Raw genomic sequence first — 20,781 nt, forward strand, 5'->3', positions numbered from 1 at the left:
GCCAATTACTTCATAGAATTTATAGAAGTCATCTAGGCTGCAACAGAACATCACACACACCTCTTTAAAAAAACAACACTTACTAGTATGTGTGTGCTCATACACTATGTGTGTGTGTGTTACCTGAGCATGGGTGCTCCTGCAGTGTTTAGGGCCTTGTATGTGAGGAAGCGGTCTCTGGCAGACATACGGGGTCTGTAGAAACGCATTAGACCATCAAACTGCTTCAGAGACAGACCCATTGGCCTCTAAGGAGCAAACACACATGCACAAAATGCAACAGTTACACATAAGTTACAACAGCTTACTGACACTACCTGGGTGTGTGTATGTACCTGTCTGCTGACCAGCAGTTGGAAGGCATGGTCGATAGCGGAGCGTTTGTGGAGCATCAGAGATTTAAACTTCATCTTCTCAACACCGTTAAACGTATCGAACACCACTGCCAGAAGCTGCAACACAAACACACTATCAAACCATGGCCAAAGGGTAGACAGGGAGGAAACAACAGCATGTGTGTGTGTGTGTGTGTGTGTGTATGTGTACCAGGTTCATGATGAAATAGAGTTCAATGGAAAGGTAGACGATGAAGAAGACACAGGACCAGCGGTTCCTCGAGTATGCTGGCATCATCACGTCTGGGAAGCTAGAGGAAACAGGACACCAGCAATCTCATTAGGTACTATACTGTCTTGAGAGTAATACAATCTCAGCATGCACTATGCTGTTCAGTGGTGTAAAGTACGTAAAGGAAAGGTTCACCCATTTTGAGTGATGTTCTATCGATTCCCTGGGTCATTTCATGTTTTCATGAGTATCTTGAGTTATTGGCGTTCAAACAGGCAGAAATCCGGCTGGTATGAGGTAGCACCGTGATAAAGTCGCTCTCACTACACTGGAAGTTAATAGGAATATGATTGCAAAAACGTCTATCATACATGTCAGATTTCAATACTGACTGATGTCATAACTCAGATGTCTTTTCTCGAATGAGCCATTGATCATATTTTTGTGATATTCCTACCTCGAGAAATGTGTAATTTAATGGAGGGTCTAGCACATTTTTCCTAATTGTCTGCCTCCTAAGTCCAGGATGCATTGCATGATGCCGTTGCCAAAGATATTATAGAAAGAAGATAGGAATCTAATGGCTGAAGGAACGTATAACGCCCCAACCAGTAGAATGTCGACCAATCGCACTCACGTTGTCATGCTGTGCCACGCGGTTGCTAAGCTCATCGTCACGCAATCCCTTCTCAAAGTTAGTCTATATGTTGAGAAACGTGGCTATTTTCCTCGAAAGTACATAATGTCACAATTCCAAAGCTATAAGATACTACAGATAGCAAGTTAATTATTTCACATCTCGGCAAATCTTTGCAATGTCTTACATTATGTTGACGAAATTCGTGCTAATGTTGTGTTTTTGAGCTAGCGCCCATAGACTCCCATTCACTCTGAAGGAGAGAGCTCCTTTATGGGATCAATATTAGAGGTCGACCGATTATGATTTTTCAACGCCGATACCGATTATTGGAGGACCCAAAAAAAGCCGATACCGATTATTGGAGGACCAAAAAAAGCCGAATCCGATTAATCTTCCGACTTTTTACAATTATTTGTAATAATGACAATTACAACAATACTGAATGAACACTTATTTTAACTTAATATCAATAAAATCAATTTAGCCTCAAACAAATAAGGAAACATGTTCAATTTGGTTTAAATAATGCAAAAACAAAGTGTGGAGAAGAAAGTAAAAGTGTAAATGAAAGCTGGTGGCTCCTTTTAACATGAGTCTTCAATATTCCCAGGTAAGAAGTTTTAGGTTGTAGTTATTATAGGAATTATAGGACCATTTCTCTCTATACAATTTGTATTTCATATAAATCAAATCAAATCCAATTTTATTTGTCACATACACATGGTTAGCAGATGTTAATGTGAGTGTAGCGAAATGCTTGTGCTTCTAGTTCCGACAATGCAGTAATAACGAACAAGTAATCTAACTAACAATTCCAAAAAACTACTGTCTTATACACAGTGTAAGGGGATAAAGAATATGTACATAAGGATATATGAATGAGTGATGGTACAGAGGAGCATAGGCAAGATACAGTAGATGGTATCGAGTACAGTATATACATATGAGATGAGTATGTAAACAAAGTGGCATAGTTAAAGTGGCTAGTGATACATGTATTACATAAGGATGCAGTCGATGATATAGAGTACAGTATCTACGTATGCATATGAGATGAATAATGTAGGGTAAGTAACATTATATAAGGTAGCATTGTTTAAAGTGGCTAGTGATATATTTACATCATTTCCCATCAATTCCCATTATTAAAGTGGCTGGAGTAGAGTCAGTGTCGTTGACAGTGTGTTGGCAGTAGCCACTCAATGTTAGTGTTGGCTGTTTAACAGTCTGATGGCCTTGAGATAGAAGCTGTTTTTCAGTCTCTCGGTCCCAGCTTTGATGCACCTGTACTGACCTCGCCTTCTGGATGACAGCGGGGTGAACAGGCAGTGGCTCGGGTGGTTGATGTCCTTGATGATCTTTATGGCCTTCCTGTAGCATCGGGTGGTGTAGGTGTCCTGGAGGGCAGGTAGTTTGCCCCCGGTGATGCGTTGTGCAGACCTCACTACCCTCTGGAGAGCCTTACGGTTGAGGGCGGTGCAGTTGCCATACCAGGCGGTGATACAGCCCGCCAGGATGCTCTCGATTGTGCATCTGTAGAAGTTTGTGAGTGCTTTTGGTGACAAGCCGAATTTCTTCAGCCTCCTGGACTATTGGTTGTTCTTATAGGCACTTTAGTATTGCCAGTGTAACAGTATAGCTTCCATCCCTCTCCTCGCTCCAAACCTAGGCTCGAACCAGGAACACATCGACAACAGCCACCCTCGAAGCGTCGTTACCCATCGCTCCAAAAAAGCCGCGTCCCTTGCAGAGCAAGGGGAACAACTACGCCAAGTCTCAGAGCGAGTGACGTTTGAAACGCTATCAGCGCACACCCCGCTAACTAGCTAGGCATTTCACATCGGTTACACCAACCTAATCTCGGGAGTTGATAGGCTTGAAGTCATAAACAGCGCAATGCTTGAAGCACAGCGAAGAACTGCTGGCAAAACGCACGAAAGTGCTGTTTGAATGAATGCTTACGAGCCTGCTGCTGCCTACCACCGCTCAGTCAGACTGCTCTATCAAATATCAAATCATAGACTTAATTATAACATAACAACATACAGAAATACGAGCCGTAGGTCATTAATCTGGTCGAATCCGGAAACTATAATTTCGAAAACAAAACGTTAATTCTTTCAGTGAAATACGGAACTGTTCCGTATATTATCTTACGGGTGGCATCCCTAAGTCTAAATATTGCTGTTGCATTGCACAAACTTCAATGTTATGTCATAATTACGTAAGATTATGGCAAATTAGTTCGCAATGAGCCAGGCGGCCCAAACTGTTGCATATACCCTGACTCTGCGTGCAATGAACGCAATAGAAGTGACACAATTTCAACGGGTTAATATCACCTGCTAACATGGATTTCTTTTAGCTAAATATGCAGGTTTAAAAATATACAGTGCCTTGCGAAAGTATTCGGCCCCCTTGAACTTTGCGACCTTTGCCACATTTCAGGCTTCAAACATAAAGATATAAAACTGTATTTTTTTGTGAAGAATCAACAACAAGTGGGACACAATCATGAAGTGGAACGACATTTATTGGATATTTCAAACTTTTTTAACAAATCAAAAACTGAAAAATTGGGCGTGCAAAATTATTCAGCCCCCTTATATTAATACTTTGTAGCGCCACCTTTTGCTGCGATTACAACTGTAAGTCGCTTGGGGTATGTCTCTATCAGTTTTGCACATCGAGAGACTGACATTTTTTCCCATTCCTCCTTGCAAAACAGCTCGAGCTCAGTGAGGTTGGATGGAGAGCATTTGTGAACAGCAGTTTTCAGTTCTTTCCACAGATTCTCGATTGGATTCAGGTCTGGACTTTGACTTGGCCATTCTAACACCTGGATATGTTTATTTTTGAACCATTCCATTGTAGATTTTGCTTTATGTTTTGGATCATTGTCTTGTTGGAAGACAAATCTCCGTCCCAGTCTCAGGTCTTTTGCAGACTCCATCAGGTTCTTCCAGAATGGTCCTGTATTTGGCTCCATCCATCTTCCCATCAATTTTAACCATCTTCCCTGTCCCTGCTGAAGAAAAGCAGGCCCAAACCATGATGCTGCCACCACCATGTTTGACAGTGGGGATGGTGTATTCAGGGTGATGAGCTGTGTTGCTTTTACGCCAAACATAACGTTTTGCATTGTTGCCAAAAAGTTCAATTTTGGTTTCATCTGACCAGAGCACCTTCTTCCACATGTTTGGTGTGTCTCCCAGGTGGCTTGTGGCAAACTTTAAACAACACTTTTTATGGATATCTTTAAGAAATGGCTTTCTTCTTGCCACTCTTCCATAAAGGCCAGATTTGTGCAATATACGACTGATTGTTGTCCTATGGACAGAGTCTCCCACCTCAGCTGTAAATCTCTGCAGTTCATCCAGAGTGATCATGGGCCTCTTGGCTGCATCTCTGATCAGTCTTCTCCTTGTATGAGCTGAAAGTTTAGAGGGACGGCCAGGTCTTGGTAGATTTGCAGTGGTCTGATACTCCTTCCATTTCAATATTATCGCTTGCACAGTGCTCCTTGGGATGTTTAAAGCTTGGGAAATCTTTTTGTATCCAAATCCGGCTTTAAACTTCTTCACAACAGTATCTCGGACCTGCCTGGTGTGTTCCTTGTTCTTCATGATGCTCTCTGCGCTTTTAACGGACCTCTGAGACTATCACAGTGCAGGTGCATTTATACGGAGACTTGATTACACACAGGTGGATTGTATTTATCATCATTAGTCATTTAGGTCAACATTGGATCATTCAGAGATCCTCACTGAACTTCTGGAGAGAGTTTGCTGCACTGAAAGTAAAGGGGCTGAATAATTTTGCACGCCCAATTTTTCAGTTTTTGATTTGTTAAAAAAGTTTGCAATATCCAATAAATGTCGTTCCACTTCATGATTGTGTCCCACTTTTACAGTTTTATATCTTTATGTTTGAAGCCTGAAATGTGGCAAAAGGTCGCAAAGTTCAAGGGGGCCGAATACTTTCGCAAGGCACTGTATACTTCTGTGTATTGATTTTAAGAAAGGCATTGAAGTTTATGGTTAGGTACACGTTGGAGCAACGACAATCCTTTTTCGCGAATGCGCACTGCATCGATTATATGCAACGCAGGACACGCTTAGATAAACTAGTAATATCATCAACCATGTGTAGTTAACTAGTGATTATGATTGATTGATTATTTTTTATAAGAAAAGTTTAATGCTAGCTAGCAACTTACCTTGGCTTCTTACTGCATTCGCGCAACAGGCAGGCTCCTTGTGAGGCAGGTGGTTAGAGCGTTGGACTAGTTAACCGTAAGGTTGCAAGATTGAATCCCTGAGCTGACAAGGTAAAAATCTGTCGTTCTGCCCCTGAACAAGGCATTTAACCCACCGTTCCTAGGCCGTCATTGAAAATAAGAATGTGTTCTTAACTGACTTGCCTAGTTAAATAAAGGTGAAAAAAATAAAAAATAAAATAGGTGTCCTAAAATACCGATTTCCGATTGTTATGAAAACTTGAAATTGGCCCTAATTAATCAGCCATTCCGATTAATCGATCAACCCCTAATCAATATCATGCCAAATGTAAATCACCAATCTACAAATGCAATTCACTATCCACAAACTAACACCTTTTGATTTGTATTTGTAAATCGATATATTGCATTCAAATGTTTTTATAACTACAGATTTGCAGGTCATTTCCAAGGGCCTTAAGTAAAATGACTGCCATAAAGATTTGCATATAGGAGAGATATGCGCAAACATGGCAGATATGGCAGACCTGCTACTCCATATCTGGAAGCGCTTAGGTCACCTGACTTTGGGCAGGGATTTGACCACAAGAAAAAGACAAGCACACATGCTTCGTTTGTAAATTATGTCTGAGTGTTGGAGTGTGCCCCTGGCCAACCCTTAACAAAATAAGAGGAATAAGGAATTTGAAAATGTATGTACTCTTATTTTTATACTATATAGGAAGTTTACTTCAAACCAAATACTTTGATACTTTTACTCAAGTAGTATTTTACTGGGTGACTAATTTTCTTTTAAGGTATCTTAACATTACAATCACAACAGTCACTATTCTGTCTTGAGAGAGCATTACAATCACAACAGTCACTATGCTGTCTTGAGAGAGCATTACAATCACAACAGTCACTATGCTGTCTTGAGAGAGCATTACAATCACAACAGTCACTATTCTGTATTGAGAGAGCATTACAACCACAACAGTCACTATGCTGTCTTGAGAGAGCATTACAACCACAACAGTCACTATGCTGTCTTGAGAGAGCATTACAACCACAACAGTCACTATGCTGTCTTGAGAGAGCATTACAATCACAACAGTCACTATTCTGTCTTGAGAGAGCATTACTATCACAACAGTCACTATGCTGTCTTGAGAGAGCATTACAACCACAACAGTCACTATGCTGTCTTGAGAGAGCATTACAATCACAACAGTCACTATTCTGTCTTCAGAGAGCATTACAATCACAACAGTCAAAGAGCATGAAACATTTCAGACTACTAGAGACACAGGTGTATAAAGTAGAGTTATGGTGTGTGGTAGATGAGCAAGTCTTACTTTGCGGTGGTCAGTAGTACAAAAAGACTAACGATGCTGTTCTCCAGAGTGTTGAAGTACTGAGAAGAGAAAAGCCAGACAAAACAGTATGAGACAGTCCCCTTCAGTTAGCACCACAACTAGCAGTCTTCAGAGGCACAACATACTGAAAATGTCAGTCAAACTGTTTCCCTTACTGGATCAGAAGTGTTAGGGGAGAACAGACAGAAGCCTGTAAAGAGAGAGAACAGATCCATACTCAGACAGGCATAATAGAACATCATTGAATTTAGATTTTGTTTTAGATTTCAAGGTACAGTTGTTTGTAAGATCATAGAATTTCCACTGTTGTCCAATGTTTTTGGAGGCTCTTCGAGGATTGTCATTTAGGATCAATGTCATTATTAACTTCGATGAACAGCCAAGATGTGTGTGTTTGTGTGTCTCACCCAGGATGGCGAAGATGACCATGAAGAAGAGCAGCAGCAGCAGGATATCTATAAAAGGGGGAAGGGACTGGAAGATTTGACGCAGGTTTCTGATTGGACAAGAGGGTGACAACAACAGTTATTCATACTTTGGAAACAACAAAGCAGTGCGAGGTAATACAGGTAAAGGTGTGTATGTGATGTATCTGCGGTGTGTGTGTGTGTGTGTGTACCTGCGAACGGCACCACAGTATCTGCAGTCCACCAGGAAAATGGGTCTGAGAGCTCTGGTCACACGCAAGTGTGACGTCTGCCGAATCAGAACCACTATGGCCTCCACAAACTGGAGCAGCAACACACACGTCTACACACAGGAGAGACCAGCTGTCAGTCATACGAAATGGTGAAACTATAACTGTTTGTAAACCATCTAACTGACAGGCAATAATGTGTCACTCTTGTGAGTATATAGGGTCTCACGGGGTCCCTCTGGGATCTATTCTGGGACCACTCTTGTTTGCAATCTATATGCACTGCTTGGGATGCTCCTATACAGTTGTGTGTATGTACTAGAGGTTGACCGGTTATGATTTTTCAACGCCGAAACCGATACCGATTATTGGAGGACCAAAAAAGCAGATACCGATTAATCGGCTGATTTATTTAAAAAATGTGTTTGTAATAATGACAACTACAACAATACTGAATGAACACTTATTTTAACTTAATATAATACCTCAATAAAATCATTTTAGCCTCAAATAAATGATGAAACCTGTTCAATTTGGTTTAAACAATGCAAAAACAAAGTGTTGGAGAAGAAAGTAAAAGTGCAATATGTGCCATGTAAAAAAGCTAACGTTTAAGTTCCTTGCTCAGAACATGAGAACATATGAAAGCTGGTGGTTCCTTTTAACATGAGTCTTCAATATTCCCAGGTAAGAAGTTTTAGGTTGTAGTTATTATAGGAATTGTAGGACTATTTCTCTCTATACCAATTGTATTTCATATACCTTTGACTATTGGATGTTCTTATAGGCACTTTAGTATTGCCAGTGGAACAGTATAGCTTCCGTCCTTCTCCTTGCCCCTACCTGGGCTCGAACCAGGAACACATCGACAACAGCCACCCTCGAAGCATCGTTACCCATCGCTCCTCAAAAGCCGCGGCTCTTGCAGAGCAAGGGGAACAACTACTCCAAGTCTCAGAGCGAGTGATGTTTGAAACGCTATTAGCGCGCACCCTGTTAACTAGCTAGCCATTTCACATCGGTTACACCAGCCTAATCTCTGGAGTTTATAGGCTTGAAGTCATAAGATAAGTTTAATGCTAGCTAGCAACTTACCTTGGTTTCTTGCTGCCCTCACGTAACAGGTAGTCAGCCTGCCACGCAGGCGCCTCGTGGAGTGTAATGTAAGGCAGGTGGTTAGAGCGTTGGGCTAGTAACCGGAAGGTTGCAAAAACGAATCCCCGAGCTGACAAGGTCAAAATCTGTCGTTCTGCCCATGAACAAGGCAGTTAACCCACCGTTCCTAGGCCGTCATTGAAAATAAGAATGTGTTCTTTAACTGACTTGCCTAGTTAAATAAAGGTGTAAAAATAAATATATATATTTTTAAATTGCCCACATTCGGTGTCCAAAAATACAGATTACCGATTGTTATGAAAACTTGAAAATCGGCCCTAATTAATCGGCCATTCCGATGAATCGGTCGACCTCTAGTATGTACCTTCACCATGGTCCTCTTGTGTCTGATGAATGTGTGGAAGCCGAGCCAGCGCAGCTTCATGCAGAGTTCAAACGCCACCATAACCAGAGCCAATAACTCCAGAGTGGCGTGGACCTACAGAGACAGAACACATCCTTTAGCCTTTCACCTCTAACCTCTGACCCCTAACCCTAACCCAGCAGGTCCAGAGTGGTGTGGATCCGTGGCAGTGTGTGTGGCAATGGCAGTGTGTACGTACATAAACATCCAGGCGTAGTGATGGTACAGCGGGAGCCTCAGAGAGAGAGAGCACCATCAGTAGGAGTCCTGTTAGCAGCTCCATCATGTAGAACAGGTGGTTGTGAGCAAACAAGTATGCTGCCAGCGCCTTTGGATTCCGAGGATGTGTGAAGAACTTATCATTGTTCTCTCCTTCCTATGGACCGACCACACACACACTTGCATCTGAATTTTGTTTAATAATACAAGTGTGAAAATAATACATTTGTTCTACAGCGCTCTACCATTCACCTGCGCTATACCTATAGCTACAAATAAAATATACTGTTATAACTCTCCTGTGACCATCTGAAGAATCAGGTTACAGTGGGTCCGCTCTACAGCGTGCACTCTCTCGTAGAGGGGGAGAGCGGGAAGTTGGCTGTTTTATGGTCGGTCATATAATACGCTGCCCCCATGCTCTGTAGTGTTCGAGATTGGAATGTAAACTGTGGAACACAGAGAGACACTTGGACATCGAAAGTTTGAGTAATTAAATAATATTTATATTTGAGAGAAGGTGGGAGTGGTCCGTGGACACTTAAAAGAGAGTCATGACAAGTGTGTTTCATTTGGTGATCTCATGAAGACACGAAACACACATAACTGTATCTCTTAGTGTACATTTCCCAGCTATCAGGTTTACATCTAAATATTTTGAAACGTATGTGATTAAACATGAAACTATTTGTGAAGAGATGTAATGTGATGTTAACCTTCTAAATGAGAAAACATGGGTTTTTATATCAAGTTAATTAAATCAATGGCCACGCCCACGTGAGCATAGACATTACGTCAGCATCATGGACTGCCTTTTTCTCAGAAGTTTATAAAACCCACTCCTGACTAAATGTACATTTGACCAGAAAATATGGAGCTGACGCTACATGTTGAAATGGTTAAGAACTACAACGCTATAGGCCACGGAGACCATACAGATGTAGTTTTGCCTACACGGCTGGAAATGGTTAAGCTCTGAGACTATCAATCACTACAGAATAAGAGTAAATCCTAGACATATAATTACTAGTCTGCAGCTGGAAATGACATAAGTCTAGAATGAGAATACCGACAACCGCGGAAACATCTTTACTATGCAACGACCATCTGTAGGCCTGACGTATCCATTACAACAGACACTATCCAGAGCCGCGGAGAAAGCTACAACCACAAAGGACATTGTGACTTCTGGAGAAGTTAACCAGACTCTGATGAACTGACTCTCCAGCAGATGGACCGGTGATTACAACAGAGAAGACAACAACAACAACATACGGGTGTAAATATATACATTGCAATTATTCTCGAATGAGCGGCCGTTCATGTGCAAAGGATTAGCATTTCAATGAATATTATAATTATCAACTGTGTGGAGTGAATCCATTTTGTCTTTCCCGCTCTTTCTCAGTCTCCACCCCTTTGTCTAACAAGCTGTCATATCGGCTTCGTCCGCTAGGGACTTTTTATTTGTGTCATGTAGTAACCCAAATATCTACTCTTTGTTTGTTATACATTTCTTTAATTATTTAGTTAGTTAGTAAATAAATAATTAAGCCAATTTGTATATCACTGATTCATCATATATCCAAGGGTTTGCAACGTTCAGTAATGAGAACTGATGAGGTAATAATAATTCATTAATATGCGACTGTTTTGATCAGATATTTTCATATTTTAAGAGTCGATTCGGGAAATAGAGACTCTAAACATTTTCCCGTGGTGCCCAGACTTCCTAGTTAATTAAAGATGACCTGATTAGCTTAATCACATAATAATAATTACACATAGAGAATTGATTTGATAAAATAACAGTCTTCACATTTAATAGTAGTCATAGACATGACAGTACACAAAAGGTTTAGCACACAAACTCACATGATCTACCTGTCACAAGATGCTGATGTGTCCCACCATAGCTAGGCTTTCTTACAGTCAGCTTACAACTCATAACATTACAATGTAGCTCATCATTACCATCTAACTTTTAAAGTAAATACCAAGCAGACAGTAATATAGTCTAGCTAGCCAACATGCCAAAATGGCTGTGTGTGTTTGTGTGTACCTGTAGATAGATGGCTGCTTCCTGGTAGTTAATCTCCCAGCTTTGTTGAAGTGAGGCATTGTGTGAACTGTAGTTTGGTGGTGGCCCCGGTGTTGGTATCACCTGGTTATTCACTATGTCATACCCCCCTCCTCCATCTACACAGAAGAAACAACCACAACATTATTAATTTGTTAATACAAAATAATTAAAGAGCCTCCAAAACCTGACAGATATATTTAGTCATTTCCTATACTATTATAGAGCTAATACACACTAGAGTAGACAAACTGGTGGGACAACTTCAACAGCACTGTATCCTGCATGTTCACAACATATCCTACACGCAAGCACACACACACAACACACCCACACATACCCACGCTATCTAGCTGTAGCTCGGTGCAGAATGAGGAGATGAGGACCGGACTCTCCTCCAGGGTCAACTCTACACTGTTGTCATGGATACCAGGAGTCTCCGTCTGCACTGCTGAACACTCCATGGCTCTGCTAGCTACCAGTGGTCCAGGAGTTTGAGCGTGTTTGAGTGTGGGTACGTGGTCCACTAAAGCAGTGTGTGTGTCATTCACAGTTCACAGGTCCAGCGTCCTCGCGCCTCCAGGGACACGCACGGGCTAACATTCCACTGCACATGGACACACGTCAGAGAGACAATGTAAAAACAGATCCCCCACAGGGATCCCCAGACAGAGGTTCACCACAGCTCAGAGTTCCAGACACGCGCAGAGCGGGTGGTTCACCCTGTGTTCTTAGAGACAGGTATGTCCCCTGTCCCAGGAACAAACAAACCATTAAATGAAAAACATTGTTGCTGGAGCGTCCGATGACAACTGGTGGACAGATGAACCATCCAGAGTGTCTCTCTTCAGTCAAAGGGCTAGGGTAGGATCCCACAGCCTCTGTCAGCAGCCTACCTCAGCCTGGGAGACAAGGGAGTCCAGAATGCACAGTCACACTCTCTGGAGTTACAACTTCTCTTACCCTCTTTCGCTTCTCTTAACCTCGTTTTCCCTTCCTCTCTCCCTCTCTGGGCTCCTCCCTCTCTCCGCTCAGTGCAGTTTCACCTTTGAACCCAGTTCTGCTCTCTGTGCACATGGCTCACTTTTATAACCGACAACGCTGCTCTTCACTGATGTTAGATTGAGGAGTGTCCTTCAAGTTATAGGCAGGAAGTGGGGTCACCTCCTGATGGTGAGAGACACCAGACTGAGAATGAAGAAGGTCCTGATTAGATCCGTGCGATGTCTGGTTTGGCTGTCTGGAGCAGGCTGAGGAAAATCTAAACTACCGTCTTAAACTTACCCTAAGTACTTACAATATGACTTCAGTCTCTGACACAACGATATAAATAATCCTTCAAATCAACCCAACCCATATTTGAATCCAACTTTAAGTCATGCTTACTAAAGATAATATACAACCAGCTAACCATTGACTCTAAAAAAATCTATATTTTTATTTTTAAATCTTCATAAAACCAAGCAGTAATGTCTCCTCCTCTCTTTAGGAATTACAGACATCTGATCACTGGATCTGAGTGCCAAGTAGGCAGGAGTCATCGATATTATGCCAGCCAGCTGTCAGCCAGTCGGATCCTGCACACCGAAGACAATTCAGGTACTGTGACAGTAGCGTGTTCTGAGCTCAGTCTGCTGCTGTGTAGGGATCAAACTCCAGTTGAGTGATAATAATCCTGGTGAGGCTCCTGTTCTCTCAGGCCTCTGGCTACATGGTGATAATGAAGTGGCCTAGTATCTGCTGTTGTCCTAATAGCACTGTGTCTGTGGGTAAAGTCCCAGCCACTCGTTTGTTTTTCAGAACAATAAAACATTCAGAGCTCCCATCAACAACGCACTGAGGTCAGGCCCCGTGCCTGCCTGTGGCTCCACAGGCCCATACAAACACACACAGGGCAGTCCTGATCAGTCCTCTGGGCTAAGAGGAAAATAGTACAGAAATCCTCTCTTTCCTCCACAGTGGCATCTCCAACTAGGCTAAATCACAAGAACAAAGCCAGCAGCTGGATCATGTCCTGTCGTGAGCCGGAGCCTGAGTGACGGTCTGCTCAAGACTGTGTGTTTTAGAGCAGGCCTACTTTTGCTGTGTCCTGCTCTCTACTGCCTGTGGAACAATCTTCTCCTCCCAGGCCTCAGGGTAGTCAGCCCTCCTCCCACTCCAGATATCCTGGAAAAACACCAGTCCTTTTCCTGTCCACTTCCAGAGGAGCTCACACACACACACACACACACACACACACACACAGAACCAGAGAGGCCCGGGGGGCCCTAGAGAGGGAGGCACACACACTGCCCTGCGTGCGCTGTGGGTGGGTGGAGGGGGGGGGGGGGGGGGGGGGCAGCGCGGGGCGGGGCGGGGCGGGCGGGGCACACACAGAAGTATCTGCCTTTGCTGATGCTGCTGTTTCCAGTGTGTATGTGAGAGGCAGTCTGTAATGTGTGTGTGTGTGTGTGTGTGTGTGTGTGTGTGTGTGTGAGGTACAAAGGCTACAGGATTACTGAAGAGGAGACGCACACAAACACGATCTCTGGGTCAGGGGGACACATCTCTCTTCTAATTTAAAGCGACAGAGGAGCAAGCCAGTTCTGCGTTTATCTGCTCTGATGACAATCAGCAGAACCTCCCAAACTACTGTACCCTCAAACTGTACCGCCATCAGCCAAAACCTAACCTCAGCTTGCAGAGGAGCTGCCTCTCTGGTGAGTGTCCTAAAAGGGGTTATGATATTTTATCTTCAAATAATTTACAGTCGCTGTTCAAGTAGATGCCTTTGGATGTACTCTTTGGTTGCATATGATTTAAATCACTTTCACTTTCTTACTGCACACCTTTATATATGAATGAATCCTTTCATACATGTTTGCCCATGGTAATAGTGGTCAGAAAGAGATTTTGCTCAAAGTACACCCACCCTACCCTACCATGAGACATCCATGTCTTCATCACTGAAAAAGATAAATGTTTGAGTTTGAATTCATTTGAAAGCTTACAAACAGGGTTGTCAAACAATTTCATAATTTCTTCAAAATGTTTTTATTTTATAGCCATTTTAATGCCAATTACCTAAAAACACATAAACTCAGATTGTTCTTATTTTCACATGTTAGATCATCTGAGGTGTTTTTGTTGTGCCCTTATCGGTTGAGACACAGCATATTCTTAAATACAGGGTGGGTGTCAATTTAATAATAGAAACAGTATTCATAAAATGGACCTATCCCATTTGAGTAATTTTGCAGACGCTCTTATCCACAGCAACTTACAGGAGCAATTAGGGTTAAGTGCCTGCTCAAGGGCAAACAGATTTTTCACAGTCGGCTTGGGGATTGAAACCAGCGACCTTTCAGTTACTGGCCCAATGCTCTTAACTGCTGGGCTACCTGCCATCCCTTCAGACCACTGCAATTTAGCTGGTACAAATTTTAATTTCCATTTAGTACTAGAAAGATGGCCGATCGGTCAACCCACCGTCGAATGACAAATTGAATGGGAATATTCTATTACCTATACAGTGCATTCGGAAATTATTCAGACTTTTTCCACATTTTGTTGGATCGGTCAGGTTGGATGGAGAGCGTCGCTGCACAGCTATTTTTCAGGCCTCTCCAGAGATGTTCGATCGGGTTCATGTCCGGGCTCTGGCTGGGCTACTCGGGGACATTCAGAGACTTGTCCCAAAGCAACTCCTGCATTGTCTTGGCTGTGTGCTTAGGGTCATTGTACTGTTGGAAGGTGAACCTTCACCCCAGTCTGAGGTCCTGAGTGCTCTGGAGCAGGTTTTCATCAAGGATCTCTCTGTACTCTGGTCCGTTCATCTTTGCCTCAACCCTGACTAGTTTCCCAGTCCCTGCCGCTGAAAAACAGCCCCACAGCATGATGCTGCCACCACGCTTCACCGTAGGGATGGATGGTGCCAGGTTTCCTACAGATGTGACGCTTGGCATTCAGGGCAAATAGTTCAATCTTAGTTTCATCAGACCAGAAAATCTTGTTTGTCATGGTCTGAGAGTCCTTTAGGTGCCTTTTGGCAAACTCCAAGTGGGCTGTCATGTGCCTTTTACTGAGGAGTGGCTTCCATCTGGCCACTCTACCATAAAGGCCTGATTGGGGGAGTGTTGCAAAGATGGTTGTCCTTCTGGAAGGTTCTCCTATCTTGGCGGTTCCAAACTACTACCATTAAAAATGATGGAGGCCACTGTGTTCTTGGGGACTTTCAATGCTTCAGAAATGTTTTGGTACCCTTCCCCAGATCTATGCCTTGCCACAACCCTGTCGCAGCCCTCTACGGACAATTCCTTCTCTGACATGCACTGTCAACCGTGGGACCTTATACAGAAAGTTGTGTGCCTTTCCAAATCATGTCCAATCAATTGAATTTACCACAGGTGGACACCAATGAAGTCGTAGAAACATATCAAGGATAATCAATGGAAACAGGATGCACTTGAGCTCAATTTCGAGTCTCATGGCAAAGGATATGAATACTTAGGTAAATAAGGTTTCTGTTTTTTATTTTTAATACATTTGCAAACATTTCTAAAAACCTGTTTTCGCTTTGTCATTATGGGGTACTGTGTGTGTTTAGTACATTAATCAGCAAAAACAAGACACCCACCCTGTATTCTATAGCATGCCGTGTCTCACCGATTGTTGGCACAACACAAACAGCTTTGATTATGTAAAATAGGATCTATACTTCAACATATGAACACGAAAAAAATCAGAGTTTACCCATTTCGATAAAAGACAAAGGTTAAAAAACCCAACTTTTTTCTAGAAATTATATTATAAGTTTGACAACCTTGTTTGTAAGATTTCAAATTATATTTAAATTATTTGCATTGCTTGCCTGCTAAGCGCCTAGCAAGTAAGCTACTGATCATTATTATGAGACAAGAAAAGTTCAAACAGATTACAAAAGACAAGTCCTAAAAATGACGATAGCCATTATGAATATGCTGTGCTAAATGCAATTAGATTTGTCACGGGTTGCAGCCACCTTTGACTTTGATATATAACGTTTGCTAGTTGGGTCAGCTAGCAACGCAGTAAAATGTGGATGTCAACAAAAACTTACTCTCGTCTCCCCTCTCTGTCTCCTCGCTCAACAGACCGCTGGTAGCATCATCCCAGGTCAGGATGAGGGGCACGTCGTCATCGGTACCCTCCATTCTCCCGGACTGGCAAAATGAAATCCACAGGTAAAAGCAACGTAGTACCCCCGAAACTAGCTAGCTAGCGTTTTTAGCTGATAATTCCTGCTAGCTAGACTAGCCCTTAGCTACTGGCTAATGCTATGGTCAAAACATAAACGACATAGCTAGCATAACGACGCATCGTGCTAGCTAGATGACATTAGCTACCTCTTGCTACCTGGATAACTAGCTAACTTTCCACGTGACTCCACTAAACTAAGAGTGCTCGAAAAGCACCCGATAAACGAGCTTATCTTCATTAACAGTCGTCTATTAGTCAAATGGCTAGATACTGCTGCTTGATTTATCCCGAGTTGACATCTGTCATTGACCAGTAAACTATGCTATTCTAACTCATCGATGTCCAGTCCATCAGCATTAACTGCCTATACAAATATTTGCTAGCGGAAAGACTGAGAATAGTTTTGTAAACCATGACGCATAAGCATTTTGTTGGTACCACCATCAACTAAGGTTTGTATCCAAAGTCGAAATAAATATGAGATATTTTCAAATAACGGTATCTCCATCCAAATAGAGCCCCAGAGTGAAGGTGTCATAATACCCATAAAACCTAGCGGTCATACAGGGAAATGGTTCCAATCGTTTTTCACCCATTCATTTTTTTCCATAGGGAATTTTAGAACCCTTCAAATAAGGGCTTTGTTTCGTGAAGGCCTTATACCTTATAAATCTCTCTCGAACAAGGTGACTTTTATCAATATATTCAGCTCTCCTATTCGAAAATGCTAATTAGCATCAAAGTAGACATCATGTAAGACTACAAATCCCTGCAAGCTCCTGCATGTCAACTATAGTTACACCTTTGCTAACAGGTATTGTGTCAATATAAAACTTGCACAAGTCAGTTCAAAGAATTGTCAATTTAAATACATTTACCAAATGTATTCATTACTAAATTTAGCTAACATTAGATAGTTAATCCAGAGATTCTTACATTTGCCTCGATTCAACAGTCTCGTCCAGATCATAATGGCATTTATAGTTCTTTATGATAGCTACATTAGCAGCTAATCAGCGTTTCATTTTTGGAGGGTAAATACAGACAATTATATTGATCAAATTCACCTTGTCCTTGAGAGATTTTACTACAACGCCACTGACGACCAGCAGTCCTTGTTTTTCAAAATGAGAGTTGTGGCTTGAAATTCTAAAGTTTATCCATCAGACTGGCTGCCGTAAGCCTGACTTTAATAATAATGTTTTTTTGTTGTTACCCTAATTGAATATATACAGTGGGGCAAAAAAGTATTTAGTCAGCCACCAATTGTGCAAGTTCTCCCACTTAAAAAGATGAGAGAGGCCTGTAATTTTCATCACAGGTACACTTCAACTATGTCAGACAAAATGAGAAAAAAAATCAAGAAAATCACATTGTAGGATTTTTTAATGAATTTATTTGTAAATTATGGTGGAAAATAAGTATTTGGTCACCTACAAACAAGCAAGATTTCTGGCTCTTAGAGACCTGTAACTTCTTCTTTAAGAGGCTCCTCTGTCCTCCACTCGTTACCTGTATTAATGGCACATGTTTGAACTTGTTATCAGCCTGGGGCAGCAGGGTAGCCTAGTGGTTAGAGTGTTGGACTAGTAACTGAAAGGTTGCAAGTTCAAAACCCCGAGCTGACAAGGTACAAATCTGTCGTTCTGCCCCTGAACAGGCAGTTAACCTGTCAAAAGAAACAAAATTGTAGACCTGTACCAGGCTGGGAAGACTGAATCTGCAATAGGTAAGCAGCTTGGTTTGAAGAAATCAACTGTGGGAGCAATTATTAGATTGGGAGAATGTCATATGGTCAGATTAAACCAAAATATAACTTTTTGGTAAAAACTCAACTCTTAGTGTTTGGAGGACAAAGAATGCTGAGTTGCATCCAAAGAACACCATACCTACTGTGAAGCATGGGGGTGGAAACATCATGCTTTGGGGCTGTTTTTCTGCAAAGGGACCAGGACGACTGATCCGTGTAAAGGAAAGAATGAATGGGGCCATAGTTTCATATGACATTCTCCCAATCTTCTTCAGGATCATCCAAATGCTCTCTAGCAAACTTCAGACGGGCCTGGACATGTACTGGCTTAAGCAGGGGGACACGTTTGGCACTGCAGGATTTGAGTCCCTGGCGGCGTAGTGTGTTACTGATGGTAGGCTTTGTTACTTTGGTCCAAGCTCTCTGCAGGTCATTCACTAGGTCCCCCCGTGTGGTTCTGGGATTTTTGCTCACCGTTCTTGTGATCATTTTGACCCCATTTTGACCCCACATTTCCCATGATGTCAAGCAAAGAGCCACTGAGTTTGAAGGTAGGCTTTGAAATACATCCACAGGTACACCTCCAATTGACTCAAATGATGTCAAATAGCCTATCAGAAGCTTCTAAAGCCATGACATCATTTTCTGGAATTTTCCAAGCTGTTTAAAGGCACAGTCATCTTTGTGTATGTAAACTTCTGGCCCACTGGAATTGTGATACAGTGAATTATAAGTGAAATAATCTGTCTGTAAACAGTTGTTGGAAAAATTACTTGTGTCTTGAACAAAGTAGATGTCCTAACCGACTTACCAAAACGATAGTTTGTTAACAAGAAATTTGTGGAGTGGTTGAAAAACTAGTTTTAATGTTACACCTAAGTGTAATTAAACTTCCGACTTCAACTGTATATATACATTTAATGTTGATATTGTGAACCTATGTTTTATTTTTTTTACCTCCTGTTTCAGGAAGTGATGTCACTGAGTACCCCCCATTTATAGAACCTTTCACCCCCACCTGGGGTATGGATGCCTGATGAAGACCTAAGGGTTGAAATCTTTTAATAAAATCATCTGGGAGCATGAGCAGCAGTGTGCAGCATTTTCCTTTTTATTTGTCATGTAATACAACTATCTAAATGAGCCTAAATAACATGATCATGACCATTATTTAACCCCCCCCCCCCCCCCACACACACACCTCTTAGTAACTGTGTTGTAAAACCTTGTCCCTTCAGTAAGTATTCATACCATTTGACTTATTCCAAATGTTGTAGTTTTACAGCCTGAATCCAAAAAGGATTAATGAGGGGCTGGCATTGAGGCTGCTGGAGTTGCAGGGGGTATTGTTAGAGAAACTGATGACCAGCCCGGCTGAGGAACCTGAAAGAACATGCTACATGCAGGTGTCGCCTCGCCATGACACCAACATGGATGTAACGTTCGTCGTTGGGAGAAAGAGAGGAGGACCAAGATGCAGCGTGGTAAGTACTCATTATGCCTTTTAATGAAAATGATTACTCGAACAAAACAACAAAAATGATAAACGAGAATGACACGAAACGAAACAGTCCTGTCTGGTAACATACTCAAAGACAGAAAATAATCACCCACGAAACACAATAGAAAACAGGCTACCTAAATATGGTTCTCAATCAGGGACAACGATTGATAGCTGCCTCTGATTGAGAACCATACCAGGCCAAACACAGAAATAGCAAATCATAGAAAAACTAATATAGACAACTCACTGAACTCACGCCCTGACCATACTAAAACAAAGACATTACAAAAGAACTAAGGTCAGAATGTGACAATGGAGCTGGTTGCAACACTGGAGACGGAGGTCGCTGCCGCCATCGAAGACAGATGCAAAGGTGCCGATATATACAGTTATCATTATACTACTGTTGTTATTACACCAGAGTTTAGTCCTTGAAATATTTAACCCATTCTCCAACCGCTGAAACACACTTTTCAAAGTGGCGAGATGACCAGACCAAGTAGACGAATGAATCACCACATCGTCAAGGTAAGCAGTACAATTTGGCACATCCACGAACACAATGTTAACTAGACGCTGAAAAGTAGCAGGTGCATTACACATTCCTAAGGGCATCACAGTGTATTGTACAAAGTGTATCGCAGTGTATTGTACATAACAAAAGCCAAGATGTCTGAAGCTCGAGAGGTCAGAGGCACCTGCCAATAACCTTTTAGCAAATCTAACTTACTAACTTAAGCAGCAGAGCCAATTCTATCAATGCAGTCATCTAAGCGAGGTAGAGGAAAAGAATCAGACTTTGTAACGGCATCTACGCGACGATAGTCTGTACATAAGCGGGACCATCAGGCTTAGGAACAAGAATACACGGAGTACTCTAGGAGCTGTTACTGGGTTTTGCCATGTTATTCTGTAATAAATAAGCTACCTCACTTTTCATTACCTCTTTTCTTTGCATTAACCCGGTACGGATGCTGGCATATAGGAGCAGCGTTCCCCACATCCATGTCATGTTCCAAGATGGACGTGCAACTTGGAACATCCTGGAAC

General features: G+C 42.0%; 1 protein-coding gene and 1 long non-coding RNA gene across 5 annotated transcripts in view; one reads left to right on the forward strand and one right to left on the reverse strand.

Annotated features, from left to right (window-relative positions):
* Positions 1 to 17,830, reverse strand: part of LOC109880736 (two pore calcium channel protein 1-like) — a 30,951-nt gene extending 13,121 nt beyond the window's left edge. Inside the window, exons 1-12 of one of the 4 annotated variants that reach the window (XM_031804399.1) lie at positions 11,605 to 13,305; positions 11,243 to 11,379; positions 9,161 to 9,337; positions 8,923 to 9,036; positions 7,425 to 7,555; positions 7,213 to 7,301; positions 6,961 to 6,995; positions 6,785 to 6,843; positions 547 to 646; positions 336 to 452; positions 124 to 248; positions 1 to 37 (exon numbers count right to left, since the gene is read on the reverse strand). The exon at positions 1 to 37 is cut by the window's left edge and continues 12 nt beyond it. In XM_031804399.1, the coding sequence (XP_031660259.1) occupies positions 1 to 37; positions 124 to 248; positions 336 to 452; positions 547 to 646; positions 6,785 to 6,843; positions 6,961 to 6,995; positions 7,213 to 7,301; positions 7,425 to 7,555; positions 8,923 to 9,036; positions 9,161 to 9,247 (894 nt within the window). In that variant the 5' untranslated portion in view covers positions 9,248 to 9,337; positions 11,243 to 11,379; positions 11,605 to 13,305. Of the gene's footprint in view, positions 38 to 123; positions 249 to 335; positions 453 to 546; positions 647 to 6,784; positions 6,844 to 6,960; positions 6,996 to 7,212; positions 7,302 to 7,424; positions 7,556 to 8,922; positions 9,037 to 9,160; positions 9,338 to 11,242; positions 11,380 to 11,600; positions 13,306 to 16,337 lie in introns of those variants that run through there. The other 3 variants (XM_020472934.2, XM_020472941.2, XM_020472947.2) reach the window with 3 other exon arrangements.
* LOC109880771 (uncharacterized) lies at positions 13,687 to 19,313 on the forward strand. Its single transcript, XR_004205346.1, has 4 exons — positions 13,687 to 13,959; positions 16,372 to 16,461; positions 18,647 to 18,778; positions 19,197 to 19,313. It is a non-coding gene; the product is annotated as an uncharacterized LOC109880771 (long non-coding RNA).
* Positions 19,314 to 20,781: the final 1,468 nt, after the last annotated feature.

This window comes from Oncorhynchus kisutch, linkage group LG3 (assembly GCF_002021735.2).
Source record: "Oncorhynchus kisutch isolate 150728-3 linkage group LG3, Okis_V2, whole genome shotgun sequence".
NCBI classification, from domain to species: Eukaryota; Metazoa; Chordata; class Actinopteri; order Salmoniformes; family Salmonidae; genus Oncorhynchus; species Oncorhynchus kisutch.